This window comes from Danio rerio, chromosome 4 (genome assembly GCF_049306965.1).
Source record: "Danio rerio strain Tuebingen ecotype United States chromosome 4, GRCz12tu, whole genome shotgun sequence".
In the NCBI taxonomy this organism is placed as follows: Eukaryota; Metazoa; Chordata; class Actinopteri; order Cypriniformes; family Danionidae; genus Danio; species Danio rerio.
The window spans coordinates 22,895,626-22,912,654 of NC_133179.1; the positions used below are offsets into that span (position 1 = coordinate 22,895,626).

Genomic DNA, 17,029 nt, shown 5'->3' on the forward strand with positions numbered 1-17,029 from the left:
CATTTCCGAAGATCTAAGAATCAATTCACAATATTCACAAAACATGCCCACATAAAGACGCTTTTTAATACCACATGTTGTTTACACGGCCATTAATTATTACTATATGACCCTTGATGTCATTACAAAAACTCAATAACATCTAAAATTCCAGTGCATTTAAATTATGCAAATTAATTTGATGAAGATATGAAATTTGATGATCTCTTTATAAGGAAAATATGAAGTTTTACTTAAGATTTGAAGCTAAATTACATGGGGTTCAATGTTGCATAGGTCCATCTGCTAACTTAACCGAATTTATTCAACATAATATCATTACATGAATTTAGTGTATTGAGGGGTTTATGGTCTGAATGCATGCACTAAGTAAAAGAAAAGGAATGTATCAGGATTAAATCCTTTAATATTTTGACACACAAACAGTCCAAAACCATTGGCTGCAAAATCAAAACAAGTAAAATTAGGGCTGGGCTAATAAACAATATTATATCAAATTGTGATAAAAATGTATGTCAATAACAATAATAAGCTCGGGACATTTTTACTTTATATTGATCACAGAGCCAATCACACAGCAGAAATATTCAACAAGAACCGTGTGTTAATATTTGAGATGTATCAAATATTCGGCCTCTGAAAACTTATCGGCCGAAAATATGTTATGCCATTTGATGAACCCTATAATTTTTGTGGCTTCAGTCATTGTTGAGGTACTCTTTTAAATCTGGAAGCAATAAAAACTTAAATCGAAATATTTATCATAACCATTTAATATAGAGAATTATTATCGAGATTGCATTTTGCCATATCGCCCAGACTTAAGTGAAGTGCATTAAAAACACACTATAGGGCTACTATTGTACTTGTGTTAAAATATCTACCTGTGAATATTAAATTCATCATCTGACACTGATCAACAGTGTGAAGAAAACTGTGCTTGTCAACAAAAAAAGGATGATATTTTGCAAACAAATTCCAAGCAGTCCGTCTGCTCTCCATCTGCTGTGAGTCACGCAAACAGATCTGTTAGTATAGCTATGTTGTCAGGTCAGCTTGGCCAAAACAAACAAGGCTTGTGTGTCTGTTACAATATGTTTGTTTGTTTTTTTACTGAACTATAAATCACCACTTCAGCAGCTCTTAAATGCACCAAATACACCAAACTTAGGTTTACTCATATCTACTTTCTGTAGTGTGTTCAACAATAACTTGCCTGAATATACAGAATTTCCCTTTTCCTCCTCCTTGCAGCAACATTTTCAGATGTTCTCAAAACCTTAGTATGAAAAACAAAAGAACAAGTATTTTAAACCAGACCTCATTCAATGTTCACATTTGTATGCTAGAAATGTATAAAAAATTGTGTTATTAATGAAATAATGCCTAAAGTGTATTCTTAAATGTCTATTTTTGCTTAGTTTTTAGAAAACTGTACTAAGAATGTTAATAAAACAATCAATTAATCAAATGTGGGGGTGAGAATTGATTAATATGTTTCTCCTATTCGCCTCAAGTGTCTGTGACAGTGAAAGTACGACTTGAAATTGGTATACATCTTCATTTGAGAGAAGGTGTTAATTAATAATGTATTGTTGGGTTATTTTTGTACTTTAACTCACCTCGCGTTTGGAAATGTTTACTGTGAGCCGCAGTTCTATCGCCCTCTGTTGGACTAAACGCGTGAACACACGAGCAGTCAAACACATGATAATTCGTCGCAAAACAGGAACTGTCGTAAAGATATTTTGCTTAGCGGCAGTTGTACACAAGATACACGTGTATCCAGAGCTTTTGGGAATATAAACGTAAGTGTCACATTATGAATATATATATAGTTTTAAAGAGCCGTTATCACAGCATAAATATTGAAGTTTTCATTATAGCGTTGTTTTACTTGATGTCTCCTTAAATACGAAGCTATTTTTGCAAGTATGAGAACGCTAACGTTAATGGCTAACAAATACCTTCGTTTTCATTTTAAACAGAGTGCTTTTACGTATGAATATTGTCCTCTGTATTCTGTGGGTGATTCGTTAATTATAAGGTGACATTTGTTATGTTATGAATGATTTTTACCGGGTTGTTTGAGCTCTGTATCTGTGTTTCGTGCTTATGAAGTGTTCAACACGTTCAGTCTCTGTAGCTCGCCGAGTTTTGAGGTCTTGTAGTGTCTAATCACGAGCTGGTAATCAGTTGAAACAGGTGTCTAATTATGAGGGAGGGAGACACTTAAAATGTGGAAAACACCAAGAAAACTTTCAGACTAGAATGAAAGTGAAAACCATATTCCTTTAAATATATTGAACAGCGATTATGGTTGTCCAGCATCAAAACAACAGAAGTGTGATACTTTATGTAACGTTATGATATGAAACTTTTTTTTACGTAACGTTACTTTAGAATGTGTCCCGAGTAAAACAAAACAAGGACAATTGGAAGACACCCAGTGTTATTCAGTGTAATAGTTATTTATAAATCTTGTCAGGCATATTTATAAACCTGTTTATAAAAGTTGTTTCATCTTCTGTTGAACACAAAAGAATATATCTTGAAGAATGCTGGATGCTTGCACTCATTGATTTCCATAATAGTAGGAAAACAAATACAGAAGTCAATGGTTGCCAGCATTCTTTGAAATATCTTAAGTGTTCAAAAGAAAAATGAAACACAAATAGGTTTTAAACAAGCAAGGGGTAGGAAATGACAGAAATTGTATTTTTGGATGAACTCTCCTTTCAAAGCTCACAAAATTAATAAAACAAATTAATTAAAACTTTATATTTGTCACTTACCAGATATCCTGCAGTTTGTTCACTTGGATTTCCATTCTTTTTTTTTTCTTTTTGTAGAGTAAAGAGACAATTTGATAATTCTCAGTTTTACTGAATTTAGCAGGTATGAGTTTAAATAAAATATTAAGATATTTCATAAAGGTCTAATAAAATTCCTTCTAATTTCAGATAATTCTTAAATTCTTAACTCGTACGTTTAATAACCTTTTTTTTTTTTTGCTACTTGCTACATGAAAACATTTAGGATATGCTATACCTTGTGGCGGAAATGTAATCAGTTGTTTATTTTTTTTTACTGGGATAAAATTCTCAAATCTAGTTAAATTGATATTTTTTAAAGTGGTCTCTTTTTTTCATGGTTGTATTTCTTGGTCTGAGGGTCTGTAAACATGGATCCAAATGATAAAGACTCATTGAGAGTTGTTTAAATAAATAAAACTACTGAAAATGCAAAAACTATATAATCACTTATTACTGGTACTTATGTAATCATTACCTTGCTTTTGTCTTTTTTTTCTGACCTCAGTTTCCGTCAGGATGGCAAAGAGTTTACGCAGCAAGTGGAGGAGGAAAATGAGGGCAGAAAAGAGAAAGAAAGTTGCCCCTAAGGAGCTGGCACGGCTCAAATCAGCACTGGGTCAGGGAGAGAAAGGAGAGATCTCCATGAAAGACGTAGCCGAAATCGCCACAGTCGTCCCGCCTGAGAAAGTCAAGCAGAAGCCAGCAGATGTGGACATGCAGGAAGAAGAGGGTGAGATTTAGTTGAAACACTTGATTCTCTCACATTAAAATGCAGTCGTTTAATAATCTGTTGTTTCTTGCTTGCAGCGGATGGTGGAAAGATGGATTTGGACACTAAACGCAATAAAAAGACAATGTTGGATGAACACGGACGATACCCGGTCTGGATGAACCAAAGGCAGGCGAAGAAGCTGAAAGCTAAACGTGTGGGTAAAAATGGTAAACCTAAACCCAAGAAGAGACTTGCCTGGTAGGAGGACTGACCTGCTTATGTATGGACATTATTCCTGTTACTGCGGTACAGGAGCCTGTTATTCTGCTTCATGTACAGATCGTTCATTTCACATGTCTGTGAACAGTTTACGGAGACTCGAGCAGGAAATGTCTTTACATTATCAGCAATTCTGAAATGTAATGACAGATCTGTTATTGACAAGATACTGGTTGTGAATTCTTGTTGAAAATTGCTCTTCAGTTCACTAAGAAAATATAGAGCGGAGAAAACATCAAGACTCTTCCAATAAAATAAATCGTCTTTTTCTATCTTTTTTGATCCATGTCACACTCAGTGGGTCCGCTTTAATTTGAAGATGTGATGGATTATGTATTTCCTTTGCTGGCTTAGTAATTATGAGTGTGCACACTTTTGTTTATCTGAATAAATCCATTATACCTCATAACATGTTTTGTTTTTTTATTTTGTGATCAACACAAATGCATAACATTGAGTTAATGAAGCATAAGCCATAGAAATCCTGGAGTATAAAACAGTGTATTTCTGCATGGCATCATGGCAAACATTTGTAAATACTTTTAGTCCTCATATACACTTTTATAATAGTGGTAATATGACATTTTGTAATTTAGCAATGATTCTCAATCTATTATTTATGATAAACTATTATTTAAAATATCATATGGGAATTTTTACACTTTTAAAAAAAGTTTTATACCGTACAACTTGAAATTATTTAAAACAGTTAGGAGTAATTTTTTAATGTTACATTACTACACACACTACTGTTCAAGAGGCTGAAGTCAGTCATTTCTGTTCTGTTATGTTACATAAATTAATACTTTTATTTAGCAAAGATGCATTCAATTGACCAAATATAAATCAAAACTATGTCAAGAAATCTTAATGTTACAAAAAGATTTCTAATCCAAATGTTCAGCTGTTCTTTCAAACTTTATAATCATTTATATTCATTATTGGGGATTTTTGGATTGTTTTGGACAAGTATATATGTATACAATATTTCGGCTTGCTTGGTTAGGGACGTGTTGAAGTGAATATTTTGGTTGCTAACCAAGTGCCTTATGGAAAAACTTGAAAGATGCAGGTTCATTAAAATAACCAAAAATGAATTCTCTCTCTCTGTACAATTCAGTATATTGCACTTGTTTGTCAGATAAATGCAATAAATTATCTGTAAGTGGCTAATAAACATTCTTTTCGACCACTGATATTTAGCAACTACAAAAGCTCCACAAAGCTTGCAGGAAACAGGCCTGTGCGGCCATTACACATTCCTTTCCACCAACCCTCGTCCACCATCTCAATGTTAGTGATGATGTCATCTGGCATAAAGGAGATCTCGTCACTGTCCTCTGCAAAAAAGTATAATAAATATGCATTAAAAACACGCACATACAAGAGCATAATTCTGCAGAGTTGTTTAAATGGAGATTTCACACCTAAAAATTCTGTCATCATTTAATCTTTACTTGTTTCAAACCTGTTAGACTGACTGTAGAACACAAAAGAAGATATTTTGAAGAATGCTGAAACCTGTAACCACTGACTTCCATGGTATTTGTTTCTCCTACTTTAAAAGTCAGTGCTTACAGGTTTGGCTTTCTTCAAAATATCTTCTTTTGTGCTCAACATTATAAAGAAACTCATAAATGTTTGCAACCACTTGAGGGAGAGTAAATTATGAGTAAATATTCATTTTTGGGCAAACTATACCTCAGGAAAACCACAGTTTCCTTACAAACTTGAGTAAATCATTTGCATTCTATTTGCTCATGAGAACAAAAACGTCACTGTGGCAAACTGCAACAAAATATTAATAAATAAAATTATTGCAACCAGAGAAGCTGCTGTAGCTCTACTGCCTACACAAAAATTACACTGCTGTCTTATTATCTTGCGTACAGAAGTGGAAAACTGATGTTTATGAAACAAACAACTCAAATCCTTTCGATAGCGAACTTTGGTTTCAGAAAGACTAAAAAAAATAAGCCTCCATTTTATGAAATTTCCCAAAATGCATGGCTGGAAAGCCATCTGAAGGTCTTGTATAAAACTAGTATTAATATACAGTTTCATTGATCTGATCACAAGTGGACAATGTTGTATGCAGGTGTGAACAGTCTAAAAACTTAAGCTTCCAAAGGTTGTTAAAAACATTACATTTGATTGCTTTCATGAAGTAAATACTCATGGGGTTGAAAGTGTTAAAACAGCAGCAAAAGACTACATACTATTTGCCTACTGATCTCATTCTTAATAATTAAGTCACCTGTTGTTGAAGCATGCTGATCAGATGGATTTTTGGGAAACCTTTAATTTGATAATTGATTTAGCAGCCAAAAAAAGTTTTGTGACTGTCAAAGCACACAATTTGTTTTGTTTGTGACACCACAATGATAACTGTTCTACCTTCATAAAATCTCAAAATCTCTAAAGTGATGTGAGAAAAAAATGGTTTCTACAGTTAGGTTGGTGTAAAATTTACAGTTATCACAAAAAAACATCTAATATTTAACTAAAAATTAAATTGTGTAAAAATACAGTCTTTGTAACTCAGAGAAAAGCTCACATTCATTTATTTTGTGAAACACAGGTTTGACAAAGTGTAAAATGTACTGTATTTTATGGAGAGCAACATACAGGGAGATGATTTCACTAATCGAAAAGTGTTGCATGATCTGGCTTTCCAAGTGATGAAAATGCCTGATTTATTTTAAGATTTTCTACAAACAATTTGAAATATATATAATAACGTACATACATGTCAAAACTGAATTAATACTGTATTAGGAACCCATCGAAAAAAAAAGGAAATAAATTCTATATTTTCACTTTTGTGAGGGTGTATATTTTATCAGTTTCACTGCTCTAACGTATACTCAGTATTTTTAGTTTAACTTCTAGAGAGAGATACAGTATTAAATGTAAAGAATCAATAAGAGATGCAATCTTTCAGCAGAAATCTAAATTAGTTGACTAAGGAATTTAAGATAGGTTAAATGGTATTGATCAGTATGAAAATTGCATGGGCGTATTCTGCGATGTAAGACAAAAAGATCTGAAGCTCATTCACAAACCCAACCATTGACCTCTCTCAATAAAAAGTGGAAAAAAGAGATGGATTTACATGCCAGACGTAAACTAATAATGATCTTAATACCCGGTGTGAACAAGGCTTCAGTTGTTATGCAGTTTTACACTTGTACGTACCTCCTTGGTAGTCATAAATGGCCCTGGCTGTTGTTCCTCCCCCACCTAAATCTTCATAATCATTTTCCCCAGCTGTTGACAAATCCAAAAAATCAGGTGTCATATTTTAGGCAAACTTTTTTTCCCATCAGTTATAATAAGAGCCATTATTTTCCTTTCCAGCACATGTAGCAAATGTCAATGAGCATGTCACAAACCTTGGGCGGAGTATGAGCCAACATCCTCATAATCTTCCTCCTGAGGAACAGGAGGAGGTTCACATTCAGCATAGGTTTCGTCTTCCAGCAAATCAGATGGTCGTGGTGGCAGAGATGGTGGTTCCTCATTTTCAGGCTGATTCTCCTCCTGAAACACAAGCAAACTGATCAGATTCTTGGTATATGTGCTTATAAAGAGTACAATGTTTTATTATCAGTCTTCAAACTATGATGTGTCTTGTTTTTTCAAAGGGCTATTTGAATAGAATTTAGTGTGTTATTAGTGTGTATGTTTAGGACACCACACAAAATAATAACAAATATAATGAATAAATAAATTGTTAAAATCATCCAACATTGTTATTAACCCTTTAAATTATTTGCATTATTCAGGACTGATGCTGGTGAAAAAAATAATAATAAAAAAATATGAATAAAATACTATAATTTGGTATTGTGATGGGGTCAGATTTCTGTCTTCAAACTCATCCCAGAAAGGATCAACGTTTATTCTTTTTCCTCATTACTTTATTCATATGAGTATTTGAATCAGTATTTAATCTTCGAAATGATTTTGACCAATAAATAAAATTAAAAATTAATTAATTTCAAAATATATTTAGGAATGTTCACTTGGGGTGTCTTTGTCCCTATCTTTGTCTGTCAAACTCTATTTTCAGGAGCTCCCAAATCAGGTCACAGGTCATAGAGACCTCTTGAGTGGACCTGGATTCTTAAAGAATCAGAAACAACTATGGTTATTTTCAATGTGTTAATTATGTCTAAAGCGATATTTGCCTTTCTAAGCGTTAAATCTTTTTAAAGTTAATTCCTTTGTACGTAAGATGCCAGTTTTGATGTAGATTAACATCCGGTTTTTACCCAATTTTGATAAAGATAGCTGAGAGTACACTTAGCCTTGGATAGGAAACAGATTGTTTTTTGTGTGTGTGTGTTCTATTCCTTTTTGATTCATTTCACAGGTCTGGGGCCAACTCTGAAGTGGCTGTCTGACGTTTGTATGCTTGAGATATCGAGATATTGTATACATGCTCATGAAAATTTTCCTAGTCTAACCAATCAGCTTAAAACACCTATATGTACGACACAGTTAATGATGTTATGTGAGAGTATAATTGTTGTGGATTTGTAATTGTAAGGAGAGTGGCCTACAAACTCATTGCGGGTGTTGAAGCTGGCTTCTGCGGATGAAACTGCAAACTATGTTCAGTAAACTTTCTTTTTAATTAAATCTCTGACTCCAGCTCTTCTTCATCTGACAGACAGCTCATTTTTGGGTTTAAACTGTAATTATCCCTACAATTGTAACAGACATTTTCGTCCTCTGTGAATCTATGTGTGATTTTTTTTTTTTTAACTGATGCACAAGTGTTACTTCAAATAAACAAAAAGTGTCTTGCCTCAACGTCAGGTTCAATCTCTTCTCTGGGAATTTCCGGCAGTTTCCTGAACTCTTGTTGGGGTTTCTGGGATACTGGCACAGGGGGAGGACTCTGTTTCTCTTCCTCCACATGCTGGCTTTGCTCCTTAGAAGAGAAAACAAGCAATAGTCAGTGTTTGTCTGTGTGTGTGTGTGTGTGTGTGTGTGTGTGTGTGATTGTCTGGTGAGTGTAGGTGGGTTATTTATTCTTACGCTGGCTTTCTATTAAAGTGCAGTGTGCAAATCTATATATAAATATATGCATCAAGACAAATGAACCTCCTGTTTGCGTCGTGCCTCTTCTCGTTCTCTTTTCTCTCTAGCGAGTCTTCTGGTTCTCTCCTCCTCTGCTTTCTTCTTGTTGTCCTCATCTGAGGCCTTCGCCATGTTCTCAAAGCGAGCTTTAAGGTTTCCAGCTCCTACACTTGCTATTATACACCAATAACACATAATCAAGGGTTAGCTGTATATAATATAAAAACAGTAGACCATTGTCCAGTTAAAATGCATGAATGCAATTCCATTACTACACAAAAAACTGAAACAAAAAAAAAAGAAGATCAAACTGAATTCATAATGTAAAAATTTGTAGAAACACTCACAGCCCTCGAATGCTTGAGGCTTTTCATAAGATGATGATGGTGACTCCATCTTATTGAATGAAGATGCATTCTGTGGGAAAAGACTAAAAGTACATTCACTGGGAAGATGTCAAACATTTGCTGAATAATTTATAGTTTAAGGTGAGACACTGCAGGCAAAAAAAATCATGCACCTGTCAATTTTGAACCATTTGCCTTTTTATTTCAGTCTGATTAAAAATTTCTCACAGTTGCAAATTAATGTATATATTGCACAGATTTTACTATATTTGCCATAAGTGCAACTATTTCTATACTGTTATTTGTATAGAATTATTTCTCGCAATGTGAATTTTCATGGTGTGATTTCATTTCTTAAAATTCTTTATTTTTCATAATAATAACCTATTCACCATAACTGTGACTAGAATATATTGACTTTACAGTGAGAGCTTTTCTTGTAAAAACATTTTTTTGTTTCACATTTTTCTATTTCAATACGTGACTATATTGAAAATTCAAATATAATTTATAATTCATAATTGCTACTTAATATCTTAAAATTCAACCATTTCTTATTTTTCAATCTTTTAAGAACTTTTGGTCCGACTAATTACATATAGAGTTACACTTTTGACTCATTTCTTACACCTTAATCCACCCTTAAACCCATTCATACCTGTCCCTATCCTTACCCGTATACCACCTCAATAGCACCATATGTTGTGCAATGCAAATATGAAAACATTTTACATGTTTTTTGATCTAAGTACCTAGTATGCCACTTAATATGAAGTGGGGTTCAACTTTTACTGAATAAACTAATCAATAATTAGAGTGAGTGAATGAAAGAATGAATGGAGTATATGAATGAATGTGATGAATAAACTAATTGATGAATAATTTTGGACAAAAGCATCTGCTTAATGACTAAATTTAAATGAAAGAATGAATGAATAGATGAAAAAATAAATAAATGATTAATTGATTGATTGGTTGGTAGGTAAGTAGGTAGGTAGGTTGGTAGGTAGGCTTCCATAATAATGGCTACACAATTCTGTGAAGTTTACCTTATCCATACGATCCTCCTGGACTCCATAACGTCCTCCAAAACCTTTTGCATAGTCTACCGAAAAATAAGAACATATTAATGCATTTGCTTTAATACAATCATTATAAAACATATACCAGAATAAACTGGGTTTCAAAAGAGTTTCCCATTAGTCACATGATTGCAGGCAATATTTTCAATACCTTTCTGTGACTGATGTTTCTCTGTTTCTCCCTTGTAGTCGTAACCCAATGCAGCCTTGTCAACCTTTTCTTTTTCCACACCATATTTCCCCCCAAAGCCTTTTGCATAGTCTGTAAGACATTTAGAATTATTTTATCGGAGTATTTTATCTTGTGGTTGAACAATCAAGTCTCAAATGCATTTTAAAGGACATTAGCATCTGGTCTATTTATGACTATAGCTATCCAATTACAAAAAAAAGCATGTAAACAGGCCTTATAACAGCAGAAGTAGAACTTACCTTTCTGTGACTGATGTTTCTCAGTTTCACCTTTGTAATCATAACCCAAAGCAGCCTTGTCAACCTTCTCTTTTTCCACACCATATTTCCCCCCGAAGCCTTTCGCGTAGTCTGTGAGATGTTCAGAAAACAGAATTATGCTTCATAAACTATCCTTTAAGCAAAAAAATTTCACATTTGGATTAAAACTGGAATGTTTGTCAATGTGGTTCTGTTAACACCTGCTCACTGCTCACTGTGTTTTCTCTGATTTTTGAAAACGGATCCATTGACATTTGTCACATAATTGTGTCTCAGCTAAACAGATATAATATATATATATATATATATATATATATATATATATATATATATATATATATATACTGTATGTATATATATATATATATATATATATATATATATATATATATATATATATATATATATATATATATATATATATATATATATATACACTGTATATATATATATATATATATATATATATATATATATATATATATATACCTAATTAACTGTTACATTGATCAAAGATAAACTCTTATAAAAAGCATTCAATTTGTAAATTATAAAACTCTAGTGTAAATCAATTTATTAGACTATTAGATTTAAACATAAGCTACGTATAATATTTGACAAACAATTGATTTCACAATAGCTTTAAATATTACAAAGCAGATATTATTCTGGTTAAAGAATGTTTTGTACTTCACTCAGGTTCCTGTAAAAATCCAAAAATAATAAATGAAACATCTAAAATACTATTTTGTTGTTGTTGTTGTTGTACAGATGCTCAAGACATCATTCAAAACTGTGGATTTTCATAAATTACATATTAACATACAGTCCTCAAAACAAAAACTATGCTTTTGTAAACAAACTGTGTTTTTTTTTCCATTCAAGTACATATGGACGATGCCATTTTATATTAATTCAACATTCAAATATAATTGCTTATGAAACGAAACAATAAAATAAAATGAAACAAAGATTCCATAATCTCATCTGGGTCATTGTCATTGTCTTGCATTTGCGTTGTTCTATCTGACAATGTAATATCGTCTATAGGAGGAGTAAAATTTACATGCAGATGCATTTAGACTTTTTGTTGTCTGGAATGCGTCCCAAACCTCGTTTGGAAGTGGTTTGAGCAATCATGTCTCAAATGCACTTTAAAAGGCATTACATCTGGTCCTTTCATGATCTGATAGCTATCCAATTAGATAAAAAGCATGTAAACAGGCAGCACGGGTAGAACTTACCTTTCTGTGACTGATGTTTCTCCGTTTCTCCCTTGTAGTCATAACCCATTGCAGCCTTGTCAACCTTTTCTTTTTCCACTCCATATTTCCCCCCAAAGCCTTTTGCGTAGTCTGCGAGATGTTCAGAAAACCAAATTATGTTTTATAAAAACTATTCCTCCACCAAAGGAAGGTCAAAATACAAGATCAGAAACCAAAGAGACCTTTCTGCGACTGGTGTTTCTCAGTCTCGCCTTTGTAGTCGTATCCCATCGCAGCCTTGTCAACTCGCTCTTTCTGCACACCATACTTTCCCCCAAAACCCTGAGCGTAATCTTAGGAAGAGTAATGCAACGACTATTATAGACAGAAGAGGAAAAATAGAGGACAAAACTTGGGATGTATGAATGTAGACTTACCTTTCTGAGATGCATGCTGCTGTACCTGAGCCTTGTATTCATAGCTCATGGCAGACTGGAGTCAATCAGTAATGAAAGGCAAAGAAATTAAAGCTTTTTTATTGCAGATTCTTTCAAAATTAATCACTCATTTTTTGACTAATTATTTATAAACTAATTAACTGAAATTAGTTGAAAGGGAAAGAGGTTCTAACCTTGTCCACTCTGTCCTTCTGTACACCAAATTTCCCACCAAAACCCTTTGCTGCATCTGTCTGGGATGAGTGCTGTTCCACCTCTGCCACATAGCTGTGTCCTAAAGCACCCTGGGAAAAATCAATAAACCGTCAAATGAGAATCACTCACAAGAAACGGAGGTAAAAATGAGGTCCCTTTCTTGGTCCTAATTTGAAGTTCTCCTAACAGGTGCAAAAGAGCAGTTTTTGCTTAAGGAATGATGTACATCTAACCGATTGTTTTTACATAAGGCCTGACAGGCTTAACAGCAGCCCAATGTACAGCACAGAGCTTTTTTATAGGACTGAAGGCATTTATTCTTTAAAAACAACCTGCTATATGTACATTGTTCTGCTTATCACATAGCTATTTGCCACAAAAGTAAACAATTTGACACAAAACATTGATTTGAGCTGTAATCATTTATTTCTCTTTAATTATACGTAAAATGTGCATAAAGAAGACAACTGTCAACAAATGGCTGGGTACAGTCTACTACAATAACTTACTTGCATTATTATGGGGTGTATGCAAAGGGACTTTTAATTTTGAGTAATCCAGCTCCGGTGAACTGTCATGAACCATGCTATGGAAATTTATTTTACCACAGTATTTTCAGATGGAGGTTAAACAGCATTTCATCTCATTTTACACCTGAACAACTAAATTTACTTAAGTCTATTATCAATGCTGTAAAAGAAACCTTATGAAATTGAAAATAGTCAAATCAACCTTTCACCAGATGTTTATTGGTAGCTGAAAAACACTTGCCATTCATATAGCACATTAAGTCGCAAGATGGGACCAAACAAGAACAGCAGCCTATAATATTTATATGAATGTATTAACTAATAGCCAAGATAATAGGAAGTACCCGCATGAGCCTGTGTTATTGGTTACTATCTGTCAATGACATTAGGATGTTGATTGACCAATCAGATTCAAGTATTTCAGAGAGCGTTGTAATAAGGATATTTAATGAGTTGCATATATTCTGAAGCACAGTAGAACAAAAAAAACTAAAATATTTGGGAAAAAAACATTGAACAAAATTAGAGAACTCTTTTAGATATCAGTTATTGCTGTTGATTTGTGCCTGCTGGTTATTTCCCCATTTAACTGACAAACCCTTTTACTAACTTTGTAAGATGGTGAGCTGTTAATGTGGCCGAAATAGATAATAGATTTCAACAGCTAGATTGTGGAAGTTCAAATTCTGCAGATCTCGTGCAGGAGAGTACATTGCCTTCAAATACAAGCAAAAACTGTGAATGTTGTTTTATTGATGCTACATGAGTTTAATTTAATTTCATCAGAATACCTCATGGGTACCTTCTTGGCTTCCGAACAAAAACTGTTATGTAATTCACCTTGCTCACACAGATGTGACTTTTAAACCAAGTTGGTCAGTAAAGCGAATCAGCAAGATTTTTGGCCCTCAAATGAATTTCTTCTTGAAATAATTGGATTTAATGAAATAAAAAGGTAACAAAGAATCATTTGGCACACTTTAGAATTTGAACTTGTTTTTTTTTTAATCTAACCTTGTCCATTCTGTCTTTCTCAACTCCAAATTTCCCTCCATAGCCGTAAGAAGCTTTAGGACCCTGGTCCAACTCCTTCTTCTTAACCACCTCATGTTCCCGAGACACATTCTGCCTGAGATCTGCAATGCTACACACACAAACACAGACACGTTAATACATGCTGCAACTTACCATGGAATGTCAAGGTGGCAGTTTTGCAATGCACTCATTTCTTTGCAATTAATTCCTGGTGCTCATTTATATTTTGAACTTCAAATTATAACTGCAAATTACACATACAGTTATTGTAATTGTTTTTAAAATGCAGTGTGACAGTGCAATATCTTATTCCGCTTCTGATATGATGTCAGCTTGATCTTGTCACTCCATATTTGGAAATGCAACTCAAGTAGGCTGCAGTTCTACTTCCTATTTCCTCTATATAGTGTAGCAGTACTTTAAGCAGTGCTTTCTGTTCAGTGCTATGTAGTGGCATGAAATCAGCCTGATTTATCAATATATTGTAGCATTTTACTTTTTGTGTAAAATGTAGCATTTGTAAGAGTTACCTGATGTGTTCTTTTCGGCCTGAACCTTCTATGGTTTTGGCACCCCATCTCTGTTCTTGTTCTGAGACATCATTCTAAACGGACACATTTACATAATAATAATAATAAATAAATGTTGTGCTTGGAAATGAGACTACATATTTACATCAGAACTTTTTTTATTCCTCCTCTCTTCTTACCTCAAAATTTGGATCTGTTTCCCAGTCGTCCCCTTGTGATTCAGTCTCCACAGTAACATCATGCCCCACTACAGATTTCCACATCTATAAAACAAGAGAAGTCAAGATTTCATAGGTCATATTACATTTCCTTGTGTCCATACTACTGGGTATTGTTATGCATTACTTAAAGTAATGTATAAATCCATTAAATGATAAATATTATCTATAAACAATGTTTAAGTGACGATATTGCAATATTGTAAACAGGAAATTAGTAGTAAAATAGTAATACAAATTATGACAACGTAAACACCGCAGCTTGATGGTTTAATTTTAACGTCCAAGAAAAAAATTAAAGCAAATAACATTTCCGTAGATGAATATCTCTTTACATAAAGCGAGTTAAAACTTGTGCTCCAAGTTCCTCATTTATTGTAGACTTAGATGGAAACTTTTGCACGTTCATTGCTAAAAAGTAATAATAATTACACCATGATTTTAACAGCTTTTGAGAACATTAAAATGCAGATACATTAACGTTGTATGTATTGTAAATACAAACTTATAACTTTGTCTTTCCTTAACGGAGAAAAAAGTATGGCAACTTTAACCTATCAGTTACTTCCTGACCAAAGAAGTTTCGTTTCTTTCTGCATGCATCGGCAATAACAATATGAACAGACGACAATTAGGAATACTCACTTTGTTATTGCTTTATTTCCGTCTTTTTGTGTCCGTTAAGTGTCAATGTCAGCGTCAGATAAACAATAGCTCAGAGCTCAGATTTGACCTGCGCTCGAATGCGCGCAGCCTATGCTGAATACTTGAGGCGTCGCGCACGCGGTTACGCGCAGCAGAGTCCCACCTGTGCGCTTCCATCCGGTAACAAATAAAACAGTACAAGTTTAATTGCATATATCGCCCAAAGTCTCAAAATAATAAATGAACATGTAATTGAAGTAATTACATTTAATGAGTCATTGCAATTATTAAATATACGCATTGGTCACTTTATTGGATGGCACTGTTCAACTGCTCGTCAATGAATATTTAATAAGCCTCTATATTTAATAAGACTCTACATTTAGATTAGATATGATAACAGTCAAACAGAGCATCATTGTGGGGAGATAAGAAAATTTAAGTGAGTGGATGTGCCTAATCTGGAGAATTTCTGAACTGATCAATGGGATTTCCCGAAATCACTTTAAGTGTTTATAATGAATGGTCCGAGATAGAAAAAAATATATAGTTGTGGCATTTCTGTTGATGCCAGAAGGCAGAAGAGATCGTCCTGACAGGTTCTGCTGATAGACACTCCACAAAAACTCAAATAACTTATAACAACTGAGGTCTGCAACGGGACAAACATGGGAACAGATGAACCTCAGCAGCAAAAGAGCCATTCTAGTAAGCTAAAAAAAAAAAACCCAAAAAAAAAACCTGCAAACTGAGGCTACTGCACACAAAGGATAATTAAAAAGACAGCAGAAAACTGGGTGAAAAAAGTGTGGTCTGAAAAGTCTAATGCAACAAATTTAAAATTTCGCATAAGCTGATCCATCCTGCCATGTGTCACCAGTTCTGGTTGCCGTTATTGGTGTATATTCACGAATATACAACAAACCCCTTAGTACAACATAAGCATTGTTTAAACACCACAGCCCACCCAAGTATTGTGTTTGACCATGTTGAATCCTTCATGTCCACAGTAAACCCAATGAGTTAGTTCAGTGTACTCATATGTTCTCCACAGCCACCAGATATGCAATATGGACCAAAATAATTTGGAAAAGTTTCCAGCACAGGTTCCGCTACTGGCAAGTGTGGCAAAGTTTATCTAATACTGAAGCTGATATGTCACATTACAACAACAAAATTAAAGTAGTATGGATTATATTTGTACTACACACATCCATACTATACATAATATACTTTTTAGTGGTTGAGAAGAAAATCAGTACCTACCTCATAAAACTAGGAAGAAAGCATTCGGCACCATTATAAGATCTCAAAATGCTATTAGGCATTTATTTCAAACACATGATCAACTTAAAAGAAAACAGGTTTACTGTACAATCAATTGTACAATAGCAGCACCATCATATCTAAGAACACACTATGTCAACCAGATG

The 17,029-nt window shown here is 33.8% G+C and overlaps 3 protein-coding genes across 4 annotated transcripts in view; 1 reads left to right on the forward strand and 2 right to left on the reverse strand.

The window, feature by feature from the left end:
* The window catches only part of ppfia2 (PTPRF interacting protein alpha 2), a 340,304-nt gene extending 338,627 nt beyond the window's left edge, over positions 1-1,677 (reverse strand). Inside the window, exons 1-2 of the transcript XR_012401624.1 lie at positions 1,623-1,677; positions 1,217-1,279 (exon numbers count right to left, since the gene is read on the reverse strand). The gene's annotated coding sequence lies outside the window, so the exon portion shown is untranslated. The remainder of the gene's footprint in view (positions 1-1,216; positions 1,280-1,622) is intronic.
* Positions 1,678-1,737: 60 nt separating this feature from the next.
* llph (LLP homolog, long-term synaptic facilitation factor) lies at positions 1,738-4,216 on the forward strand. The gene is made up of 3 exons (NM_001103140.2): positions 1,738-1,808; positions 3,322-3,546; positions 3,624-4,216. The coding sequence occupies exons 2-3, from the start codon at positions 3,333-3,335 to the stop codon at positions 3,788-3,790; spliced, it is 381 nt and encodes a 126-aa protein (NP_001096610.1). The 5' UTR covers positions 1,738-1,808; positions 3,322-3,332; the 3' UTR covers positions 3,791-4,216.
* On the reverse strand, positions 4,216-15,712 carry hcls1 (hematopoietic cell-specific Lyn substrate 1). 2 transcript variants are annotated; one of them, XM_005164881.6, is made up of 17 exons: positions 15,597-15,712; positions 14,913-14,996; positions 14,734-14,807; positions 14,183-14,312; positions 12,617-12,727; positions 12,423-12,477; positions 12,228-12,338; positions 12,025-12,135; positions 10,760-10,870; positions 10,479-10,589; positions 10,295-10,350; positions 9,246-9,315; positions 8,923-9,071; positions 8,624-8,749; positions 7,203-7,350; positions 7,006-7,077; positions 4,216-5,147 (listed from the first exon to the last, which is right to left on the reverse strand). In XM_005164881.6, the coding sequence occupies exons 2-17, from the start codon at positions 14,994-14,996 to the stop codon at positions 5,014-5,016; spliced, it is 1,653 nt and encodes a 550-aa protein (XP_005164938.2). In that variant the 5' UTR covers positions 15,597-15,712; the 3' UTR covers positions 4,216-5,013.
* Between the last annotated feature and the right edge of the window lie 1,317 nt (positions 15,713-17,029).

Excerpts from the sequence above, each read along its gene's own strand:
- llph (NM_001103140.2), top strand. The coding sequence starts at position 3,333 with ATGGCAAAGAGTTTACGCAGCAAGTGGAGGAGGAAAATGAGGGCAGAA. Across the intron at positions 3,547-3,623 it reads GGACATGCAGGAAGAAGAGG|CGGATGGTGGAAAGATGGAT; the intron begins GTGAGATTTAGT and ends TCTTGCTTGCAG.
- hcls1 (XM_005164881.6), bottom strand. The coding sequence starts at position 14,996 with ATGTGGAAATCTGTAGTGGGGCATGATGTTACTGTGGAGACTGAATCA. Across the intron at positions 12,728-14,182 it reads AGAAAGACAGAATGGACAAG|GGTGCTTTAGGACACAGCTA; the intron begins GTTAGATTAAAA and ends GATTTTTCCCAG. Across the intron at positions 8,750-8,922 it reads AGGCACGACGCAAACAGGAG|GAGCAAAGCCAGCATGTGGA; the intron begins GTTCATTTGTCT and ends TTCTCTTCTAAG.